Source organism: Vipera berus (assembly GCF_964194415.1).
Source record: "Vipera berus genome assembly, chromosome: Z".
NCBI classification, from domain to species: domain Eukaryota; kingdom Metazoa; phylum Chordata; class Lepidosauria; order Squamata; family Viperidae; genus Vipera; species Vipera berus.
The window spans coordinates 82153725-82179029 of NC_138205.1; the positions used below are offsets into that span (position 1 = coordinate 82153725).

A 25305-nucleotide genomic window follows, 5' to 3' on the forward strand; every position below is an offset into this window, starting at 1 on the left:
TATAGCAGCCATTGGTCAAGGCCAGCTGGAGAACATTTTACAAGATAACATTTTACAAGTATTTGTGCAGTAGCTGCAATGGTTGGTCTTGGGAATTATATTGTTTCTGCAGCAGAGATGGTCGCAGACTTATGTCTACTCTGAAGTCTAGAATGAATGAACTATACCAGGGCTACGCAACCTTGGCTCTTTTATGACTCGTGGACTTCATCTCCCAGAGTTCCTGAGTCAGCTGACTCAGGAATTCTGGGAGTTGAAGTCCACGAGTCATAAAAGAGCCAAGGTTGCCTAGCCCTGAACTATAAGCTTGCGGAGAACGTTTCTGCCAGCCGGTTGAGGGCTAGTGCTTGTACATGCGCTCCACGAATCCCCCAAATAAAGACAAGCTGAATTCCAGTTCCAATTAAAGGCCGAGCCCTTTCAACCGGAATTATAAAGGGACCTGGATGCAGTTCTCTGCATACCGCTTCAGCTGAATTCGTTTACTAGGTGATGCGACCTCCTGAAACGGCAGCAGCGCAGAATTATGGGCGTTGCCTTCCGCCTTTAAAAGCGCGTGGCGAGGGGGGCTGTTAGGGGTGGTGGTGGTGACGTCAAAGGGGCGGCAGTAATACGTTGACGTTGCTCGGTGGGCGGAGCACCTGCTACACCTCAAAAGGTCTTGGGCGGAGGAGGTTGCTTGTGGAGGGATTGTATCAGGTCGTCTGCAACTTGGGCTTTTCAGCGTGAAGCCATGGTATGTATCCCGGTCCCTTCAAGGAACCGCTGAGGTGGGGAGCGGCAGCAGGCGGAGCGGTTACTGTGACGGGAAAGTATTGGTGTAACGCCCCAAGCGCCTAATGACTGGGTTGTAAGTAAAAGGGTTGGAAGGAAGGCAGGACTGAAGTGTGTTAAGAAACCACGACTGAAAGGAAGAGAATGGAAGCTCCTGGTTTGGTACTTAGTCTGACGGGATTGGAGGAGCTACTTTTGCTTTCAGTGCTTTAGTAATTTCAGGTTTGAAAACCCATTAGGCATTTGTCAGGGTTGTTGTACGACTTTCTCCGTTTATGTTCTTCGCATAGGCCTTTAAAAACTATTGAATCCAAGTTGGCCTTCCGTGTGTGTGTGTGTGTGTGTGTGTGTGGTAAATACCCAATGCAGGCACTCCCAAAGAGGCTAAGAAAGAAATGGATTTTCGAATGCCACACAGCTTAATGGATCTATATTGTACACCATTTTATTTTGCATATGAAGTATATTTTGTCTAGGTTTTTAAGTACATGAAGTTAATTGCCTTACATAAGCTTTTGAAAAACTTTTACAATGTTAACAAGAATCTTTGATGAATATGGTAACCTGTAGACATAATGTTTAAACAAAATAGTACCTAGATAGCATTTGCTGATCTTAAAAAATTAAATATGTTTAGATCTAATCATTCCTTGTATAGGAGGATTCCAGAAAATCCCAGTGCTGTAAGTTATTGGAAAATCAGACATATTGACAGAAGGCATTACCTAACAATTTCTGCATTGTTGAAAGAAAATGACCAGTTCATAACTCAGTTTTAAGTAGTCTTGCATTTTTTAAGTACACATATAATTAAATAATAGAGAAGAGAGTGTATCATTTCATCAGCAATAATTCTTATTCAATACCATTTATCCTTTATGTTCCTCTAAAATTTTTCTTCAGAATGAAATTCTGCAAGAACTTCTAGTACATTTCATCTTAATTTTGAATTGCATGCCAAGGGAAGCAACTAATATTTTCGTATAAGAATGATTGGGATTTATTGTTTTGAGGACACATGTTTTCATCAATTTGTAAGCTATCAAGTTTTTGTTCTACAATGATAAGCAGAAAATAATTTCCACTACTTAAAATAATTTAATATCAAATATTTTTCAGTTAAATGTTGTAATTTGAAATATAAGTAGCACTAGAAAATATGAATTAATGATTTTTTTCTTTGTTTATAGAAATTAGATTCCATTTGGAATCCAGATTAAACAGAGATGCTTTGTCATTGGTTGACAGTAAGAAGGTAAAGTGGTTGGTTGTACAGTTTTTAACATACCATTTTAAGTTAGTTATATTCCTTTGAATAAAAAATGAATTGAGTTCCTGGAATTCTTAACTTGATTCAATAATTTAATCTTATAAATTACTTTTTTAATGTTAGGCAAGTACCTTTTGTCAGAAAATATTGGTAGTCTTCAACTTATGACCAAAATTGAGTTGAAAATTTCCATTGCTAAGTGAGATAGCTGTAAAGTGAATCACTGCAGTTATTAAGTTAGTAACATGGTTGTTAAGTGAATCTGGCTTCTTCATTGACTTTGTTTCTCAGAAGATCACAAAAGATGATCACATGGTCCAAGAAACTGCAACTGCCATAAATGCGAGCTAGTTGCCAAGCATCTGAATTTTGAACATGTGACCATGGGGAAAGTTGAAACTTTCATAAGTATGAAAAATAGTTGTAAGTCACTTTTTTCTATGCTGTTGTAACTTAGAATGGTCCAATCTAATTTTAATGCCTTACCCATCCTTAATGTAACATGTCATTACCCTAAGCAAAATGTTGTGTTCTATTTGGTTGCCTAACAATGCTTGTTTGCTTGTTTAAGGTTATGTTTCAAGAAACTACAATTGCAGGCAAGAGCATTATCTGGTGCTGATGCTATAAATGCTCTGCGACCATTCTATTTTGCAGTACATCCAGATTTTTTTGGTCAGCATCCCAGAGAAAGGGTAAAAAAAAATTCTTCTATCTTTTGAGATACAATTCTACGTATTAAAAAAATCTGACTTTTGAACATGCCTAAGACCACACTATTTAATACTTCTGTGTTAACTGAAGTCTGTTTGTACTTAACTAGCAGCTTATTAATCTGACATGAGTATTGTAACGTAGTACTTTCCATGCACAAAACACATGCAAATTCTTTACTATTAAACTATGGCTCATCTGTTTAAAGAGACATCCTTTTGTAAAAGATAAATATTATTCTGTTATGCCTTTGAGTCAGGCCTTCTACCCCAGTCTACTCTCAGGAAAGTAAGACTTATGACTCCATTTGGTTGAAGGAGAGGAACTTTTACTTAAAGAAATTGGTTGCAGTAAAGTCAAGAGGAATCTGATGTTTCCACACAAAATATATTATTATTATTATTTATTGAATTTCTATACTGCCCTTCTCCCAAAGGACTCAGGGCAGTGTACAGGGCAATAAAATACAACGTACAAAAGTTAAAAGTAAAATTAAATTAATTTAGCCCTAACAATAAATAGTTAAAAATAAACCCAAACCCTTAGTCCAGGCCGGCCTGTTCAAACAACCAGGTCTTCAGATCATGGCGGAAAGAGCGAAGGTCGAGAGCCATCCGGAGCTCAACAGGCAATTGATTCCAAAGGGCTGGTGCACCCACAGAGAATGCTCTCCCCCTGGGGGCCGCCAGCCGGTAGTCCCTGACTGACGGCACCCTGAGGAGGCCCTCTCTGTGGGAGCGCACAGGACGAAGGGAAGTTGACGCCGGCAGCAGGTGCTCCCGTAAGTAATCCAGGACCCATGCCATTTAGGGCTTTATAGTCATCACCAGCATCTTGAATCTCACCCAGAGGGCAACTGGAAGCCAATGCAGCTCGCGGAGAAGAGGTGTTACATGGGAGTATCGGGAAACCCCCATCACAACTCACACGGCCGCATTCTGCACCAGTTGAAGCCTCCGAGTGGTCCTCAAGGGCAGCCCCATGTAGAGAGCATTGCAGTAGTCTATCTGAGAGGTCACGAGCACATGGGTGACTGTACGCAGGGCATCCCGGTCCAGATAGGGCCGCAACTGGCGCACCAGGCGAACCTGGGCAAAAGCCCCCCTGGCCACAGCTCCTACGTGGTCTTCCAGACTGAGCTGTGAGTCAAGGAGGATACCCAAGTTGCGAGCCCTATCTACGGGGGGGTAACACCTCACCCCCCATAATTAAAGATGGAATGAACTGAATTTCCCGAGATGCCGGTACGTACAACCACTCAGTCTTGTCGGGATTAAGCTGAAGCCTGTTCCTCCCCATCCAGACCCGAACTGCCTCCAGGCAACGGGACATCACATCAAGGGCATCACTGGGGTGGTTTGGGGTAGAGATGAAAAGCTGGGTATCATCAGCATACTATATAAAGCTATTCTTTTCCTTTCCCACTCTCTGCCCCCATAACCAGTCTTCCTAGTCGGCCAATGCAATGCCAGTAAGATGCTTTGAGAAACTCTAAGGTGTCAAACTGCTTACAGTCCATTCTCAGGACAAGCAGCGTTGAAGAACCTGGTACAAGGATTGTTTGAAGTTTCAGCAATAGCACCCAATAAACCCCTTCCCTCCTTCTTAATGACAGGACATCAGCAAGGCGCAGGATGGTGATGGTGGACCTGACCTTTCAGGATATATACATGTATTTACAGATCAAACTGATTGGAGGAATCAGACTGGTGTAAGAATGAAAGCACCAGGCTAAAACCTGGGAGAAACTGGAAGACCATGAGTTCTGATCCTGATGTATGCATAAAACCAGATGGGTTACTTTGAGCCACTTCCTCTCAGCCTTAGGAAGAAGAAAATGGCCCTGAAAATATTACCAAGAGCACACACTCAAAAAGAACTTGGATATGAGAACAATATTGCTTACTTATAATAAAGAAATTAAAATGTATGCAGTTAGTTGGAGCTTTCTGTAAAACAATGTTCACTTGGAATTTGGCTGACCCTAACCTTAGATTTAGAAAAGCTATTCAAACTTGATTTTTTTTGGCAGACTTGAAGAATGGAAATTACATCATTTGGAGTTTTTTTTTTTTTGGCAATTTGGCAATAACTTCTTTATTTGATTGGTGCTGCATGATAGCTATATGGTTTTTGTTAGTTTTATGTTGTTTGAATTCTGTATATTTATTCAGGTATAAAATCTCATAGATTGGAGTTAGCATATAATTCTACTAAAATAAACATGTAAAAAACATAAGTAAGCAACATTTCATTAATTGAATGATTGCTGGGATTCTTTGGCACAGGTGAATTTTCTTCATTTATCATTGAAATAATGTGTTACTTTTTACCTTATTAGATATTATGCAATATTCTAAAAAAATGCACCACACATCTTTTCAGTGTAATTGAAAAAAATCTAGTTAATAAAAGTATTTGATCATGTGGAATATATTCTATTAAGCAAGGTGGTTGTAATCTGTTTCTTGGAATGTTATCTGCTTTAATGTAACCAGCCTCTGTGTTTGGGTATTTTGTTATTTTCAGGAAATCAATGAAAATTCTCTGAAAAGATTAAATGGGTATTTGGAGAATCTCCAAAAACCAGGTTTCAGATCATTTAAACCAACTCAGCTCACTTTTTATGTACGAGAGAGAGAACAAAGCCCTTCCAGTGTCCAAGAACCATTTGATGCTGCAGGTAATTTTAACATTTGGAATTTTACTAAATCACTGACAGATTATGGATAATTGACACTCCTCTGGTATTTGCAAAATTTTTACATTATATGCTAGGACATCTTCAATATAGCCCCTTAAAGGTGCTGGATCAAAATAATAAAATAATTTCCTTCTATATCCATGGTGACTTTACTATTCCTTTGGTCAGTATATACAGGGAGTGCAGAATTATTAGGCAAATGAGTATTTTGACCACATCATCCTCTTTATGCATGTTGTCTTACTCCAAGCTGTATAGGCTCGAAAGCCTACTACCAATTAAGCATATTAGGTGATGTGCATCTCTGTAATGAGAAGGGGTGTGGTCTAATGACATCAACACCCTGTATCAGGTGTGCATAATTATTAGGCAACTTCCTTTCCTTTGGCAAAATGGGTCAAAAGAAGGACTTGACAGGCTCAGAAAAGTCAAAAATAGTGAGATATCTTGCAGAGGGATGCAGCACTCTTAAAATTGCAAAGCTTCTGAAGCGTGATCATCGAACAATCAAGCGTTTCATTCAAAATAGTCAACAGGGTCGCAAGAAGCGTGTGGAGAAACCAAGGCGCAAAATAACTGCCCATGAACTGAGAAAAGTCAAGCGTGCAGCTGCCAAGATGCCACTTGCCACCAGTTTGGCCATATTTCAGAGCTGCAACATCACTGGAGTGCCCAAAAGCACAAGGTGTGCAATACTCAGAGACATGGCCAAGGTAAGAAAGGCTGAAAGACGACCACCACTGAACAAGACACACAAGCTGAAACGTCAAGACTGGGCCAAGAAATATCTCAAGACTGATTTTTCTAAGGTTTTATGGACTGATGAAATGAGAGTGAGTCTTGATGGGCCAGATGGATGGGCCCGTGGCTGGATTGGTAAAGGGCAGAGAGCTCCAGTCCGACTCAGACGCCAGCAAGGTGGAGGTGGAGTACTGGTTTGGGCTGGTATCATCAAAGATGAGCTTGTGGGGCCTTTTCGGGTTGAGGATGGAGTCAAGCTCAACTCCCAGTCCTACTGCCAGTTTCTGGAAGACACCTTCTTCAAGCAGTGGTACAGGAAGAAGTCTGCATCCTTCAAGAAAAACATGATTTTCATGCAGGACAATGCTCCATCACACGCGTCCAAGTACTCCACAGCGTGGCTGGCAAGAAAGGGTATAAAAGAAGGAAATCTAATGACATGGCCTCCTTGTTCACCTGATCTGAACCCCATTGAGAACCTGTGGTCCATCATCAAATGTGAGATTTACAAGGAGGGAAAACAGTACACCTCTCTGAACAGTGTCTGGGAGGCTGTGGTTGCTGCTGCACGCAATGTTGATGGTGACCAGATCAAAACACTGACAGAATCCATGGATGGCAGGCTTTTGAGTGTCCTTGCAAAGAAAGGTGGCTATATTGGTCACTGATTTGTTTTTGTTATGTTTTTGAATGTCAGAAATGTATATTTGTGAATGTTGAGATGTTATATTGGTTTCACTGGTAAAAATAAATAATTGAAATGGGTATATATTTGTTTTTTGTTAAGTTGCCTAATAATTATGCACAGTAATAGTCACCTGCACACACAGATATCCCCCTGAAATAGCTATAACTAAAAACAAACTAAAAACTACTTCCAAAAATATTCAGCTTTGATATTAATGAGTTTTTTGGGTTCATTGGGAACATGGTTGTTGTTCAATAATAAAATTAATCCTCAAAAATACAACTTGCCTAATAATTCTGCACTCCCTGTAAATGCAATATATACATGTAGTCCTTGACTTATAACCATTCATCCAATAACTGTTAAAAGTTACAATGGTGCTGAACATATCTATGCCCCCTCCCCTGACTTACGCATCCCTGCATACCCTCCCTGATCTGCATGGCACCTCTCAGGTAGCTCCATGTACCTTTCCTGACTTCCTCCACATCCCTTACTCCATTCCCTACCAGCAGCTACTTACTTGCCTGCTGGGCTGAAATCTGCAACTTTGTGCTGGCTTCACCACTGACTTTGATTGTGGAAAGCCAGCAAGAAGTTGCCTAACCACTTTGGGATTCAGTTAATGATGTCAACCAGGTCTGCAGGGATTGATATTGCTAAGCTATGCAGTCAGACTTTACACTGCTTAGTGACAGAAATTCTAGTCCCAATTATGGATATAAATCGAGGACTACCTGTAAAACTGCATAATATCTTGCCTGATTTAACAGTAGGAGATTCATTTGAAACTAAAAGTTACATACAGCCTTGAACTTCCAAATGGTACTTTGGGGCTTAGCCTTTTTCTGTTATTAATATTTTCCTTGTGAGGGCCAGCTTTGTACAGTGGTCAAGGCATCAGGGTAGAAACTGGAAGACCATGAGTTTCATTTTCATCACAAAGTTACCCAGTTGGATTATCTTGGACTAGTCACTCTCTCAATCCTAGGAAAGAGGCAATGTGAAATCAGTTCTTAAAAACTTTGCCAAGAAAACTACAGAGATTTATCCAGGCAGTCTCTGAGAATCAGACATGATTAAACAAAAGGAAAAAATCCCCGAGAATGCATAATTGAAAATCACCTTGGGGGAAAAAATAAGATATTCTTCTCCAATCTAGTGTCCTTCGTGGTGTCTGAGTATTATAGGAGTTTCAGCTTTAAGATATCTTGAATGCACCAGGTTGGTGAGATTGCTGTAAATGATTAATGTCCAGTTTGTTTGTTTTATTCCATTTGTATACCATTTAACTGACAACAGAATTATAGAAGGTTGCAAAATACAGTAATGGATAAATTATGACTAAAATGGATAATTATTTTGAAATGTCTGTACTTAGGTTTATATACAGATAGCAGCTTTATTTATTTAGAAGGTTAATATGTTGCCACACTCTTATTGTGCTGTGTGGCTTACATAAAAACACTGTACATTTATATATTTTTATCAAGCTCTTGCACATCAAATATCTGACCAAACATAGTAATTATCAAAAAAAAAGGTTAGTAAAGCTCTTCATAGGAAAATCTATTGCTGTCAGTCTTGGTACAAGTTCTTCTGAATTCAGGAGTGTATTCTCAGTAGAAATCAGATCTTTATAGTAATCTCAGGTTTAGCATTATGATTAACTAACAATAGAAGTTTACTCTCCAGCTCTGATTTGAATTGTCTGTTTTAAAGCAAGTATAGAAACAATATAAATGCTGCATTCATTTAAATATAATCTTGTTCTGTGCCTTTCATAGGATTTCGAACAGTCAGTTTTACTTTGCACACCAGAGATTTGTTAAGCACAGTGTTAGATATCCTGAACTCTTGCAGTTTATCTACGGATCATGTTCAAAGCTTGAATGGCAGTGCAAATGCTCAGTCTGCTCAGGAAACCAAAAGAATGTTTCACAGGCCTATTAAATGGGACAAGACATACTACTCTTTTACTGGATTCAAGGATCCTGAGGAAGAACTGGAGCAAGCCCAGAGGATGGAAACCACCCTGAGGTAGTGATGTAAAAACATCTCAGTTGACTTCTTTACAAACTATTCTGTTTAAGGCAGAGATCTTTCCCAGCCAATTAGCCCATTGTCTTTCTTTGACCATGCACTTTTAGATTTTAAACTTGATATCAACAAACTACACAATTTCTGCATAGAAAATATGTCTTCACCTGAGTCAAATATTTTTATATCCTCCAATTTTCAGTGCAGAGAATTAGAATAGAATAGAATAGAATAGAATAGAATAGAATAGAATAGAATAGAGTAGAGTAGAGTAGAATAGAATAGAATAGAAGAATAGAATAGAATAGAATAGAATAGAATAGAATAGAATAGAATAGAATAGAATAGAATAGAGTAGAATAGAGTAGAATAGAGTAGAATAATAGAATAGAATAGAATAGAATAGAATAGAATAGAATCTTTATTATCATTGTGTATCTCACAACGAAATTAAAGTGCTGTCCACAGTGCACACTACACATTACTAAGAGCCACAAGTAAAAACATACATTATATACAAATATCCTTCACATTCTATTCACCATTGCGCTGCCTCTAATATTGCACTTCAATGTTGCACTATACCAGAGGTAGGCAACCTAAAACACTCAAAGAGCCACTTGGACCCGTTTCCCACCGAAAAGAACACTGGGAGCCGCAAAACCCTTTTGACATCTAAAATGAAGATAACACTGCATATATTGTTTTTTTACCTTTATGCTATGTATAAAAAAACTATAGTGTGCTGCATTTATGAAATCAGTGAACTGCTACAAAAAAAACAAATTTTTATTTCTGCATGCAACAAAAGCATTTTGAACTCCCCCCAAAAAAAAGACGCTGGATCGAAGGTTACTTTCAAATAAAATACTCAAATGTCTATTTGAGTCCTCCTCGTATTTATGAAATAAAAAGCCAGTGCAAACTATAAAAACTACAAACAGAAAAGTAAAAAAAAATTGCAGGGGAAAAAAAAGGACAGGAGAAAGAGGGGAAAAAACCTTTCTCCTTCATCCCAACAGGTAAAAACAATTTTAGTAGCGTATCTACTATCTTTAAATACAGCATAATTATCTGCATACCTCACCTCTTAATTAAAACAAACATCAAAATATTTCATTAAACGTTCCAGTAAGGACAACCACATATATTCCTTTCTCCCTCCCTCCCTCTCTTTTTCCCTCCCTCCTTCTCTTTCTGCCTTAGTCTGCCAGTCCTCTTAGTCTGCCAGTCCTCTTTCCCCCATTCTGTGTGTGTGTGAGAGAGAGAGAGAGGCACTTGCACTTCCCTTCTCTCTCCCTCTCTCTCTCCCTCTCTCTCTCCCCCCCTCCCTTTCTCAGATCTTCTGCTCACCTGGCAAGCTGGCTTCACGCTGCTCTTGGACAAGCGGACACACATTCCTATTGGGCTGGCTCTCTTGCCTTGCTTTCTGCTGCTTCCTGCTTCCTGTGGAGACGCAGCAAAGGTAGGAGCCCTGCCCAATAAGCTTCTCCGCTTCTCCGAGAACACCGTGTGTTACACAGAAAGAGAGAGAGAGAAGGAAAGCACAAGTTCCCCCCCCCTCTCTGTCTCTCTCTGCAAACTGGTAGCCGCAGGAGAAGGCTGGAAGAACCGCATGCGGCTCCAGAGCCATAGGTTGCAGACCCATGCACTATACAGTAGTATTTCATATGGTTACAGCTCTGGGATAAAAACTATTTTTCAGCCTATTTGTCTTTGTTTTTATTACCCTGCACCATCTGCCAGATGGTAATAGTTCAAAAAAAGAATATCCGGGATGAGATGGATCTTTAAGAATGTTTTGAGCTTTCCTAACACAGGGGGAACTGTACAGTTTGTCTGGGGGAGGAGGAAAGGGCAGCCAATAGTCTGGGCGATGGTAATGACCCTCTGGAGCGCTTTCCTATCTGCAGTCGGTAAACCACACACCAATGCAATAGGTTAGAATGCTCTCTATGGAGCAGCGGCAGAAAGTCACCAGCAGTTTTTCATTCAGTAGTTGTTTCCTGAGAAGTCTCAAGAAATATAATCTCTGCTGGGCTTTCTTAACCAATGCTATAACATGAGCACTCCAGGTGAGGTCCCCCCCTTTATGTTAACACCCAAAACCCTAAAGCTGGCTACTTTTCACATGGAAAGTGAAGTGAAAGTGTTTGCTTTTTAGATTTAAATTTCTTTAAAAATATATTCATCAAACAGGGATGCGTTTTCATTTAACATTTCATGAATAGAGAAGAGTCTGTATGAGAAAATGCTGTAAAGAAATATAATCCCTCTATATGCAATAAATGTAGCATTAGAATCAAATGCATGTTTACAACTAGATGGGGACTAGAGAATCTTGGGGAGAGGGTAAAGGGTAGCTGACTTGTATGCTCAAAAAAAACTATTCCCAGTTCAGTATTATATAAAGGCAATTCTGTACTGGGTCTTAACTTTATAACACTTATATATTGTTAGTGCGCTAATATCCATTAGATATTCTTCTATTCCTTCATGATTTTTAACTTACGTGAGAATAGCAGACTCCCAATAATAATGTTTTACTTATATATTGTGGTGCTAATTTTTAAATGCAGTGGTAATCTGTATTTGTTTCTTACCACCTCTTACCCATGTAGTTCCTGGTTAGATAATAATGAAAAAAGTGCCACGAAGAAGCTAAAGGACAGCTTACCACTCAGAAAAGAATTAGATCGTTTGAAAAGTGAACTGTGTCAGCAGTTGCAGCTCTCTGATATTAGGTAATACATTAACTTTTTGAAGAAACTTTATATATATAAACTTTTTATATAGGTTTCAAGATAAATAAGAAAAATAGACCTAAAATAAAGGGGCCCTAGCAAATACATTTTAAATTATGCTAAAACATGTGATCTATTCAATATAATTATATATAAAGTATGCTAAAAATAGTTCTTACTTTCAAAAAATGCATTATTTGTATCACAAGTGCTTTTCCAAGAAATAATTGCTTTCTCAGTTTTTCTGTAAAGTAGTGGATGCAATTTTTATGTCATGCTTATAATGCTCCAAGTATTTTAGGTATTGTTTTGTTTCTCTTTATTTTTATATGTATTGCATAAAATTAATTATACAACATCTAATGTTTTAGTAAAAATACTAAAACACAAGACTATTCTTGACTACAAACTACTAGTTCAATAACTTCCAAAGGAAGTTATTTCAAAAATGCATTTTTTCCCTAAATTGTAATTAGCCTATGACCAAGTTTTCTTGAGGGTTCACAGGATTTATTGAAAGACATAATGTAAATGTAGCTTTTATATTTTGAGGAATTTATTAAGAAAATCCATTAAGGTAAGCAAACTGCTTTTGATTTCTTAGCAAGTTACCACTAGATAGGCACAAGGCCATCTCCTCCTCTTCTTTCTGCCAATAGAGTGATTTGAGGTTAATAAGTACTGAAATGGAATATTTTTGTACTGCACAGATTACAGCCTAAATTTACTCTAACTTGACTTTTTCAAGCTGTAATGAACTATTTCTGATTACTATGTTCGCATTCTGTTTAAAAGAGAAGTGAATATATTGACAGTATTTTTCTTTCTTAGACTCACAGAGGCTTATAGCCTAGACTCTTACTGGCAGAACATCATCAGTTTATGAGAAATCCCTTGCATTGAATAGAAAAAAAATTCCATGGTGTATCTTCATCTTCTTCTGTAAAGCAGGATCTTACCAAACAGTTCTCTTCAGTCTTTTCTGAAATTGCACAAACCAACCAGTTTTTAGCACTGCTCAGACCAATTTAGGTTGGGCACTCTTTCTTAAAACTATAAGTTTTCAACAGCCATTGCTGTCTAGATCTACTTTTACATGCTGCCTGCCATTATACCTATTCTATCAAAGTTCTAATGCTTATTCTTCTGTCCTTAGTTTTTAAGTACTTAATGTCAACCCAACAGTCCTTCCTCTTTGTACAGGAACATTTTCATCAGGAAATCTGTTCTATATTCAGCTTCTACTTACCAAGTCATGTAAAAAATGTTTTGAATGTCTGGGCAGATGAAAGAATAGCCAGCAAAAGCCATCACTGAAAAAAGTGTTTATATTAATTACAGATAGTGTTTTCCAAATATGTTTTTTTTTTAAAAAAAGAAAGTAGCCTTTGTTATTATTTTTAACAAATGAAACAATTTTTGAACTGGAGAAATTTAGGCTCAATCATTAAATCTTTTTGGTACCTTCGATCAGTTAGTATTTCTAAAGCAACTGAGGATTTTTAGAAGCTAAAATCAGATCTGTGAACAACTAGAAGCAAACCAAGTCATAACTAACAGCGAGCACGGATTTCTTAAAAACAGATCATGCCAAGCCAATCTGATCTTATTCTTTGATAAAGTAACCAAACTAGTAGACCAATAAAACGCAATGGACGTGGTATACCTAGATTTCAATAAGACATTTGACAAACTTGAACAATGGGCCCCCAAAAATGAGTTTCAATGTGGAGAAAAACAAAGTCCTACACTTAGGCAGGAAAAACCAAAGGAACAAATAACAGATAGGGCGAGATCTGGCTTGGAGGCAGTAACTGTGAGAGGGACCTTGAAGTCCTGGTGGACAATCACTTAACTATGAGACAGCAGTGTGTAGCAGCAACCAAAAAAGCTAATACAATCTTGGGTTGTATAAACAGAGGCATAGAATAAAGATCATGCAAAGTATTAGTCTCACTTTATAAAGCCCTAGTAAGACCACACCTCGAATACTGCAGCCAGTTTTGGTCACTATATCACAAAAAAGATGCTGAGAGACTGGAAAAAAATCACAGAAGAGCAACTAAGATGATCAAAGGCCTGGAGACCAAAACATACAAAAAGCGGCTGCGGAACTCTCAGGGTCACTTGAGTAGTGCAAATGTGTGTGGAGCTTTTTGGGAATTGCTGAAAGGATTGTATTGTAGACTGGAGATAGATGATGTATCCCTCCCCATTTGTTGAGAGAGAGTTGTTCCAATTTTGTCACAGATGGCCTCTTTTAAACCCAAGACTACTAAGGCAGAAGCTTGTCCATCCAAGGATAAAACACCCAGATCCAAACTGAGCAACACGGTATGTGAAGTAAGACATGTGCAGATCTGTACATTGGGGAAACAAAACAACCACTTCATAAACACATAGCACAACATAGGAGAACAAATCCATCAGGACAAGATTTAGCAGTCCATCTGCATTTAAAAGACAAAGGCCACTCTTTTGAAGACAGCAAAGTCCACATTTTGGAGAGGGAGGACTGCTGGTTTGAAAGAGAGGTCAAAGAGGCCATCTATGTCAAAACTGAATGGCCCTCTCACAACAGAGGGGGAGGGATATGACATCTGTCTCCAATCTACAACACAGTCTGTTCACAAGTTCCAAGAAGGCTCCACATCCATTTGCACTACTCAGGTGACCCTGAGGACACAGATAAGTTTCCAAGTGGCTTCAACAGCTCTCTAAAAGAATGCAAATGACCAGCTGTCTGCAAGGAATATAAATCCTTCCATTTGCCTTCCATTTGGCAGAGCTGAAGAAGCTTATTGAATGAGAAGCAAAATGTCTTCAAAGAAAAACAAGAAAGTCCAGTTGCCTTTTGCAAAAGCACCTTTAGGACATCCAAGTGTGATACATTTTCTTGTATTTGATGCACTTAAGAAAAACCTCCAGTATTTAATAATGAAATGTTTTTAGCCAAATTTTATACATTTCTATGAGTGAGTACTATTACATTCCATTAGCTTACTTTTTCAATTTTTCAATAATTAGTTCAATCCAAAAGCCTTTTTAGCCCTGTACTCTATTCTCAACAAGGCCAGCAACTATAATCATTTAGCAGGTAGCAAGATTTTACTTTGTGAAATGCCTTCTATCTGTAATATCTAAATTATAGTATAAATAGATAATATAAGTCAGGGGTAGGCAACCTAAAACACTCAAAGAGCCACTTGGACCCGTTTCCCACCGAAAAGAACACTGGGAGCCACAAAACCCTTTTGACATCTAAAATGAAGATAACACTGCATATATTGTTTTTTATCTTTATGCTATGTATAAAAAAAACTATAGTGTGATGCATTTATGAAGTCAATGAACTGCTACAAAGAAAACAATTTTTTTTCTCTCTCTCTTTCTCTCTCTCTCCCTCCCTCCCTCCCTCCCTCCCCAGAGCCATGGCTTGCCGACCCATATTATAAGTAGTAAATATACTGATGCAGAAAGTTATAGCTATGGTCTAATTCATTATTGCCATTTAAGTAAAAGCAAACTGTTCCTAAACAATCACTTAACTAATTTTTTTCTCATTTTTTAAGTTTCCTGTTTTCCATTTAGATTTGATAAAGAAAGTGTATGATATATATGAAATTGGAATTGTTTACATTGCAGTGGCATTTTAAAGTTGTTTTTTCAATCAAGTATCAGTATTACGTATGGCTGTAAAATTTTCAAATAATTAAAATTTTGAATTTATTTTTTTTAGGTGGCAGAGGAGTTGGGGTATTGCTCATCGATGTAGCCAGTTACATAGTTTAAGTCGCTTAGCACACCAGAGCCCAGAAGCACCTAAGAATGCTAAAGGTAAATTTTCCTATGGCAATTTCCTTTAGTTGTAATTTCATTAACAAAAATAATTCAGAACATTAAGCTAATATGAAGCATATTAACAGCAACCTAGTAAATCTGCCAGCTTTCCTTCAAGACAGAAATTAGAGTGCTATGTTTGTCCTAAAGAAACTCAGTCTTTATACACCTGTAAGCAGAGTTTTCCTCAGCAGTTTATCTTAAATTCTAATAACTAAGAATATTCCTTACTATGGTCTTAAGCTCTTTGTCTAACTTAGAACACTTCCACATGGCACTATTTGTACTTCTTATTTACACTACTAATTCCTCAGCAATGTTGATTGTTTTTCTCTTTTGCTGACTTTCAAATTTTGGAAATAGATAGAGAAGCTCGAGCTAATTAGTTTCCTTCTAGTTAACCAACAGAGTACAAAAAAATAATTTAATTCAGTAATCTAACTTTGGAACAATGGCAGCTCCTAGAATAAAAAATATATCTTTGCCCCTGCTCCATAGAGAAAGAGGATTGAAATACTATTTTATCTTCCCAGCAACCCATATTTTTATGTATCATGTATACATTTGACTCATTTTGGGGAAAAAATATGTGTAATCAAGAAAGTTTCATTCTCTAGCTTACTTGTTCCCTTTTCTGTGAAATGACCATTCCCATATCCACCCTGATCTATGATAGAGATTACAAATTTCTCTTTCCAATAGGACAAACGGTGATATTTACAGACCGCTCAGGAATGAATGCAACAGGCTATGTTATGCTAGGAACAATGGATGTTCATCACCATTGGACAAAAGTAAGATCTGGAAACTGAGTTAATGTTTTTTTCTTTCAGTATTCAGCACATGAGTCTCTCTGTCTGTCTGTATCTGTCTGTCTACCTACCTGCCTACCTATCTTTTGCCTTATTTATTACCTGAGATTTTATGCATTACACACACTAGATGGCTTTCATCTACCACAAAAACACACAAAATAGTCACATAACCAAATAATCATTAATCTCCCTTCTAAACAACCACTCCCACTTGATAACTCTTCAATTACAATGGCATTCCCTGCACAGAATGCTCTCTGAAATATTTATTTATAGAAAGCAAGAAAAATCACACCTAGATGCATAAAATTGTCACCTAGAAATCTTAATAATAGATTGATAAATTAGTGTTTATATTTACCATTTAATATGTAAAAAAATTAATAAGTGGAAGCTGATTGAAATTAGTTTCAATGTATCTCTTAACCTGGTAAGGGGGGCAGTGTTGGGATGCATATATTCTTTGATTGGCTTCTGAACTCTTCCTTTGCTTCAAAGGAAAGCTGACATATGCATCAGCACTTTAGTTAATTGCAAGTATGACTTCTCATGTTTCTGCACATTAATATTATTTGGGGCACAAATAATATAAGAACTAAAATAGCAAGTAGAGTATAGTAATACTAGTGACCCCTGTCTATATTGTTTATTTTGAAAAATTACACCAGCTTTCTCCAATAAGTTTCCAATGGGTAGAAGTGAAAATTGTACAGCAAATTCTGGGCAAATTGTATTGAATATATAACAGTGTTCACTATAGTAACAACTGAAAAACTGGTGTGTACATTTTTAAAAAACAGTTTAATGCTGAGATATTATTTAAAATTGTTTAGTTTGGAGGATTGAAAGTGTTTAATCCTGTCATGAACTTTTAAGAAAATGTTTCATTTTGTGCAGATTTTTGAGAGGTTGCCAAGTTACTCTACACTTCAAAAAAAAGTGCTGTTTCTAGAGGAGCGCATTAGCCAACTTTTGGGAGGCATACAAATAATTTATATTGAAGAGCTTCAACCAATGTTGACAATTGAAGAGTATTATTCTATTCTTGACAACTTTTATGATCAAGTCCATAGTAAGAGACTTCCATTTCACCCTAATAGTCTGCGTGGATTGCAAATGATTCTAGAAAGGTGTGTATCTAAAGAAGTAGATATTGTTTCCCAAGTTTATCTTTAATGGTAGTTATGTTATAGTCAGTTGATTTTTCTGAAATACTTACTTTGGCTAAGATCGGAGCACTTCTAGGGGTGGGGAAATGGGGGGGGAGTGCTCGAACATAAGGACATTTTAGTTTCTGCTGTTGGGTATAGTTGCTGGAAAAGAGACCTGTGCAGGAAGCCACCTAATGTACTTAAAGGGCTGAATCTCATGCTTTGAGAATGGTCCAGTCTTCCCAGGCTGCTCTAGGAGTAATATGTTCTAATTTATTTCCAGTCCTGAAGCATAATTTAGGGAAAAAACCCAACAATAACATTCTGTTTTAATTCAGGAGATTGCCCCAAACTATTGTGCTTGGTCATCTGTTTTTTTTTCTTTTCTCCAATTAATGTAGTTGCACCCTTACTCTTGGTGACAAGCCCCTGCAATTCCCTTGATAAAATTTTTGAAAATGACTTTGCTGTAACTTCTTCCTAGGGCTAAAAGTACCTAGGGATAAAAACATGAAGGCAAAATCACCTGGCTGATTTGCATGCTTAACATGGGATTAGAATTTACTGTGGTATCTCAGATTCTAATCCAGCATCTTCGACACTATACCAAACTATATCTCCTTTGACTGTGTGCATTATAGTCATGCTGCTCCAGTTCTGTAAAGTAGGAATGAACTGGTCATTTGCGCAAGGAGAAAACGTTTCAATCCAAATCACTTTCTTGGATTTCTTGGTACTACTTTTTACAGTAGCAACTTCCTAACTAACCAAAACCCTTTTTTCTTAAATCTGACATCATGTCAGATATATCATGCTACACAGTTCAGGGAGTAACCACCAGGGCATAATTCCCTTTCCCTGTCCAAAATATATTTTTATTTAAATTTTCAGGATATCTTGATATTTTATTAAGAACAGGGTGTTTTTTTTCAGGATTGGGTTATCTTATAATTGTTGACAAATGAATATTCCTCGCTTGTCTTGTTTTTGTTTTTGTATCCAAACTTTACTACTTGCTTCCAAAGTGTTTCCAGAATTTCCAATATCATTAACAGACCTGTCATTTTCCCATTATTACTCAGTGTCTCCAGCTAGAAGAGCAGTCTTTTTCTTTGCCTCCTGTGATCTTGTCACCCATCCTTCATGCTGTGATTGGGATGACTGATTGTGGTCTGATTACAAAGATCTCTCTGAATAAAGACAGACCTTTCGATCACTGAACCAATTGTTGTTCTTTCTTTCCTTTCTAACATATCCTTTTACATAAGCAGCAAACATTTTTGTTCTGTTTGATGTAGCTATTTGCAATAAAATGAAACTTCAGAAGTTAACATCAGTACAAACTTAATGGAGTTTTGAATCAAGACGAGATTGATTAGTATAATATTTTTCACCCTCTTTAAATGGCAGCCTGATCATGGCATAGCTTCATTGGAAAGTATTTCTGCATCATCTTTTAGAGTGTTTCATGTGAAATGCTATAGCTATAATCAGAAGGAAATTTCTTTCCTAACTTTTTTCCTCTTTCTTTCTCTCTTTGTCATTCTCATTTTCTGTCATACACACAAAATATACAGTACCTGCATGCATGCACATACTATTACTTTGGTGCTGTGCTTTAATACTTTACATTCATTTGAAATCACAGGAGATCTCTACTGTTATTCACATTTTACCTAAAACTTTATTTAAAGCTTTTAAATTCATGAGTAAGATCAGTCTTAATCTGGAACATCATATTTGTCACCCAGTTCACTATATCTGTTTCCATTGCTTCATTTCCTACAAATGCATAGCCATTATATTATTTCAGGTTAATTCTTTATGTTGATTCCCTGCTTCAGAAGACTTATGTGCAAAGCAAAATATTTTTAAGGTGATATATTTTGTAAAATAACTCAAGCAGCAAGAAGTTCTAAAAGGAATACTTAGCATGTGATCCACAGAAATCAATTCAAGCCAGCTTCCCATTTTCAAAAAGAAATGCCTATTTTGTAGAACAAATGAGCTGTATGTTAGCAGGCAGTTTTGTAGTTGGGGACAAATAGACTAATTAATTTTATTACAAACTTGAAGACATATAATATTAAAGGCATGGCTATATCACAAGACACATTTTGAAAGACATGTATGTGTTGAAAATTGGCAGAGTTCTAATATTAGGCTTTAAGAAATTCTTATTAATTTTCCGGGTATCACAAAATTATTATTATGGATGGGATATCTGCGACCATGATTCACTTGGTTTTAGGCACATCATCAGAATATTAGAAACTTAAAGCTTTTTTAATAATGTGTATATTTCTGTTCTTTTCTATGCTTGTTTAGATTATTTATCAGACTACTATTAAGTTTATTTAATAAATGTCACTGATTAATCAATGTGCATTTGTGACTGAATTTAGGAAAAGTCTTCAATAAATAAAGCTTCAGATTTCTTTATATGGATTTCTATTGCAGAGCTTCTAAAAAGGATGATTTCAAAACATTCTGGCATTTTATATGCTGAATAATTATTTTAATTAAAGTCTTTCCTGCCTCAGATCTTTTCTTAAAAAATAGAGCAATAAAAACCATTCACTTAAAATGAAGGAAGAACAGGCTACAAATAAAAATTAATGTAAATCATTTAAAAACAATGCATTTTCTACTTCTCTCTTATACAATACTTTTCAAACCACATTCTATAGACTGGAATAGTTAGCAATACAAAAAACTCTCTAAAGAGTGGAATGGAATAATGAGTTGGAAGGGAGCTTGGAGGTCTTCTAATCCAACCCCTTGCTCAGGCAAGAAACCCTATACCAGGGGTAGGCAACCTCAGCTCTTTTATGACTCGTGGACTTCAACTCCCAGAATTCCTGAACCAGCCATGCTGGCTCAGGAATTCTGGGAGTTGAAGTCCAAGAGTCATAAAAGAGCCGAGGTTGCCTACCCCTGCCCTATACCATTTCAGACAAATAGTTGTCTAATCTCTTCTTAAAAACTTCCAGTGTTGGAGCATTCATAACTTCTGGAGGCAAGTTCCACTGTTTAATTGTTCTGTCAGGAAATTTATTCTTAGTTCTAAGATGCTTCTCTCCTTGATTAGTTTCTATCCAATGCTTCTTGTTCTGCCCTCAGGTACTTTGGAGAATAGTTTGACTCCCTCTTCTTTCTGGCAATATCTGAGATATTGGAACATTGCTATCATGTCACCCCTAGTCCTTCTCTTCATTAAATTAGACACACCCAATTCCAACAACCGTTTTTTATACGTTTTAGCCTCCAGTCCCCTGATCCCCTTTCTAGATTCTCAACATCTTTTTTACATCATGGTGACCAAAACTGGATGCAGTATTTGAAGTGTGGCCTTACCAAGACAGTATTACTTCATGTGATCTTGATTATATCCCTCTGTTAATGGCAGCCTAGGAGTGTGTTGGCTTTTTTCGCAGCTGCAGCACACTTCTGACTCATATTTAAGTGATTGTCCACTAGGACTCCAAGATACCTCTCATAGTTACTACTATTGAGCGAGGTACCACCTATAATGTACCTGTGCATTTGATTTCTCTTGCCTAAATGTAGAACCTCACTTTTTCACCATTAAATTTGATTTTGTTAGATAGAGCCCAATGTTCAAGTCTGTTAAGATCCTTCTGTATCCTAAGCTTATTTTCTGGAATGGTGGCTATTCCTGCCAGTTAGATGTCATCTGCAAATTTGATGAGTTCCCCAGCTATCCCCTCATCCAAATCATTGATGAAGATGTGGAAAAGTACTGGGCCTAAAATAGAGCCTTGAGTTCCTTTAGGATAATTATTTTCTCTTATTCCAGAAATAAACTGGTAGAAGATAATTCTTTCTGTTAGGGTTACGAAACTATAGAACCATGCAATTTTCTGCATGTCCTAAAATACACATGATATGAGATGAACTTCCATCCTCAACTTTATAGTCTTCTAATACAGGGCTTTTCAACCTTTTCACCCATTGTACCACTTTTAGGATATGGCAACATACGAGTACCACTAGTCTAGGCAACTAGTGGTACTCGTATGTTGCCATATCCTAAAAGTGGTACAATGGGTGAAAAGGTTGAAAAGCCCTGTATTAGAAGACTATAAAGTTGAGGATGGAAGTTCATCTCATATGTGTATTTTAGGACATGCAGAAAATTGCATGGTTCTATAGTTTCGTAACCCTAACAGAAAGAACTTGATGACCAAAAAAAGGAAAAAAAGTGATGAAGTACAGGTAGTCCTCGACTTACAACAGTTTGCTTAGTGACTGCTCGAAGTTACAATGGCACTGAAAAACGTGCCCCCCAAGCCACAGCTGAGCAAGACACCTGCCTGCCTGCCCGGTGGCGCTCGTCCTCCTTTCTGAGGTTTTCATTGTTGTGAGCATTTCTGTTGAGGATTGGCAGCGGGGGTGGGGTGGGGGGTGTTTGGTTTTTATTCCCCCCGTCTGTTGGGTGGTTGCAGCATGTTTTGGTCACTCCACTGTGACCATCATAAATATGAATCAGTTGCCAGGCATCTGAATGTAAATCACAAGACTCTGGAGATGCTGCAACATTCCAGCTGATTGATGCTTCTTCTGGGCTCAGAAGCACTAGGATCAGCGCCGAGCTCCAGCTGGAGCCTGGCGGTGATCCTGGCGCTTCCACTGAGCCCTGACAGCCCTGCAGTTCCAGCCATTTCTCGCTCAGGCTTGTGCGATGTTGCCACCAGTTCAGCTCATTCCCCTCCCCCACTACACTTTTCTAGGATGGTCGCGTACCACCTGCCAGGTGCCAATGTACCACAGGTGGTACCCGTACCACTGGTTGAAAAGCCCTGTTCTAATATGCAAAGCAAACTTGGAAGTTAGAAAGATTAAATGATAAATACAAAAGACTGCTAATTATGAAATCAAAGCTGCTATAATGTGCTAGGTAAATAAGAATCTTTTAAAATATTAAATGTAAAATCTTGGGGTGTAACTTGTTTAATATCTTTAATTGAATGGAGATTATATTGCTATATTATGTTAAATCATTGTATATTTCCCAAAATTTCTAAAGCTCATTTTCTTTTGAGTTAAGCTTATTTGATATGAACATTACATAATTTGGATACATATAGCAAGATCAACTTGTTTGTTCTTTTATGCAGTGACAGATATGCACCAAATCTTCATGAACTTGGTCACTTCGTCATCCCGGTAGTGTGTGATCTAGTAGCTCTCCAGTGGTTTATCATGGACAAAACTCAACAAGCAAGAGAAAAACTGAAAAGAAAGGAAGAGTAAGTATTACTCAAAACAGACATTCCACTCTCTACTTGATAACTTGAGAGTTTCCAAGGCAACACTCCATAAAATGAATATTAGTCCACAAGATTCTCTTGCACCCAGACGTTTCTTATGCTATTGAGTTTTAACTTATGGGGTAGTGAACATACATTTAAATGTATGTACTTATTATGCAGATACGCACATATAAATCAGATTTTAAGGGAATAATAAACTTCAGAGGTAGTATTAATTTAAATCAGTATTAGAAGTTGTCAAGCAAACCTCTCAAATTAATCATAAAATTGAATTTGAATTGGCAAAAAAATGTGGAATAGAAGACACTTGAGAAAGTACTTGAAAAGATAACGTGAAGTAACTTCAACTGCTATATATTTTTATATTCCCTTAAATTCGCCTTTGATAGAATATTCTGCATCTTCTTCTGTTTTTTATAAGATTAAGCTGTGCATGGAACGTTTAAAATTTCAGGTTCATACTGCTAGAAAAGAAGCTGATCAAGGCTACCACAGAGAAATTTTGTCTTCAACGGCTATATAAAGAACCCAGTGTTTCCAGTGCACAAATGATTCATTCATGCAGCAAGCTACTGGAAGAATCATTGCCATATTTGCAAGGTATGCATCTCTGCATTTCCCACTTCTTTTCTGTTCTTCAAGATGGAGACCTCTGCATCCCTTGGAACTGGAAAAATTGAAAGTAAATGGTACTGTATTCAATGCAAAAGAGAAAGGTTATTTATGCATTAGTATAAATTACTAAATTTAATATTTTCCAAAATAAATTATGAACAAAAATTCCATGCCAGTATTAGGAAGCAAGGCATAGTATTTCCCTGGATTTTTCTCCTGTTCAGAATTTTGCAAAAATATTATGTGTGCACTTTTTTTTTGGCAAGACAATATTTTTAAAGGGCGATGAATTTCTCCACTAAGTTGCATATGACTGGATTTCAAGCCTGTAATGAAACTATGTGGTGGGAAATTAGGTACACAAACTTTGAATGTAATCCAAGAAGCACACAGATGTGAATCTTACATGTGAATATATATATATATTCCCATGTAATACATGAACATATGGATTTCAGTATGCACAAATTGCGTTTGGAGAAGCGTTCTCAGAATGAAAGATGGTAACTGAAATTATTCTGTGGTGCATATGTTCTCCTTGAAAATAAATATTTCTGCAGCACCCTAGTGATAAATATTACTGATATACTGTATTTATTTTGCAGAATTATTGTACACCTTGTTTCAGAAGATTTTTGTCTGTTGAAATGTTTTGTTCATTAGATCTTGCACTTTATATTTTTTCATGTAAATAAAAGTAGTTCTGTATATGGTCAGTTCTTTCTGAACATGAATTTTAAGCATTTCTCCTTTTGATTAAGATAGTAATATGTGCTTCATTATGGGCACCTCAGTAGATATTCCTGGGTGGGACTTTTAGGTCAGTTTACCTCATGCCTTTACAGAGTGCAGCCACTGGGCAGTCTTATTAGCTTGCTGCCATTCAGTCATATATTTTCACATCTGATCCAGGTTGATTAGCCCTAAGAAGCCTTCTGGGCAGCCTTGATATACTTATATGCTACTTCATCAGTAATGTGGACATATTTCCTTACAGAATCCATCTGCGTATATGATTGATGCTGTGTAAAAGGTACTTGAAGAAAAATATTTTAGGACTCACTATGGCAGAGGAGAAATCCATCTGTGCTAATTGCTAGGGATGCAAGCTAGTGAGGAGGACCACCTTACATAGAAGTTCCCAGTGTTTGGGACTAGGGTTGGACCTGTGGGAAAAAGCAGCATGCTGACCACATGTTTTATGGTGTTTAGAAAGATCATTCTTTCCCAACTGAGTACTGTATCTTTCAGACACAATTAACATCCTAATTGAAGTTGATAGAAATTGTAGGCCACTCAGTTTTGCACTAAGTTGGGAGAGGCTGACATATATGAATAATTCACAGGTGACCCAATTATGGCCCTGCAGATTTTTGCATTTCAGTTCCCATCAACCTCTGCTCCCCTAGCCAGTGTACAAAGGTGATAGGAATAAACATCTGTGTTACTTAGAGTCCATAGATTGCTCATTCCTAGATAGTCATATGTATTAGATCGATAGCAACCTTACCAATTGATTTTGCTAGCATGAAAAGAGAACCAACAGCAATTGATTGCTAAGAGATTGTGACATACTTGTTCTTAACTGAGTTTATGTATGTCTTACCTAAAAACAAATTGTATTTGAGTAGGCCACGCTATTTTGAATATTATTGAAGTCAAATGTTAAAGTTGTTTTAATTTTAATATTTTCAATAACTTTCATAAAAATGCATTTTACAAGTTGTCTAAAATGGCTGAATATCTTGATACAAGACAGATGTTAGTATTAATTCCTAAAATGATGGAGTACCTTTGTCCTAACTAAAAGCTGTTGATCTTGCAGATTCTGAAAAAAACAATCCTAAACTTTGGGTACATCTTTTATGGTTATCTGATGTTAATAATCTGAATCCTTACTGACCTGTGCCAA

General features: G+C 37.2%; 1 protein-coding gene across 3 annotated transcripts; it reads left to right on the forward strand.

The window, feature by feature from the left end:
• The first annotated feature begins 642 nt into the window (after positions 1-642).
• On the forward strand, positions 643-25305 carry TCAIM (T cell activation inhibitor, mitochondrial). Of its 3 annotated transcripts, none has more exons than XM_081343643.1 (11): positions 643-736; positions 1965-2029; positions 2616-2739; positions 5288-5441; positions 8679-8931; positions 11553-11675; positions 15415-15512; positions 16218-16309; positions 17228-17460; positions 22623-22754; positions 23233-25305. In XM_081343643.1, the coding sequence occupies exons 2-11, from the start codon at positions 2001-2003 to the stop codon at positions 23456-23458; spliced, it is 1464 nt and encodes a 487-aa protein (XP_081199769.1). In that variant the 5' UTR covers positions 643-736; positions 1965-2000; the 3' UTR covers positions 23459-25305. The 3 variants fall into 3 exon arrangements, with proteins under 3 accessions (XP_081199769.1, XP_081199771.1, XP_081199770.1); XM_081343644.1 differs by lacking the exon at positions 643-736 and adding an exon at positions 1618-1808; XM_081343645.1 differs by lacking the exon at positions 11553-11675.

Bases quoted from the DNA above. Each gene is read 5' to 3' on its own strand.
- TCAIM (XM_081343643.1), top strand. From the start codon at position 2,001: ATGCTTTGTCATTGGTTGACAGTAAGAAG. The intron at 2,030-2,615 runs GTAAAGTGGTTG...TGCTTGTTTAAG, and splicing joins CATTGGTTGACAGTAAGAAG to GTTATGTTTCAAGAAACTAC. The intron at 17,461-22,622 runs GTGTGTATCTAA...TCTTTTATGCAG, and splicing joins TTGCAAATGATTCTAGAAAG to TGACAGATATGCACCAAATC.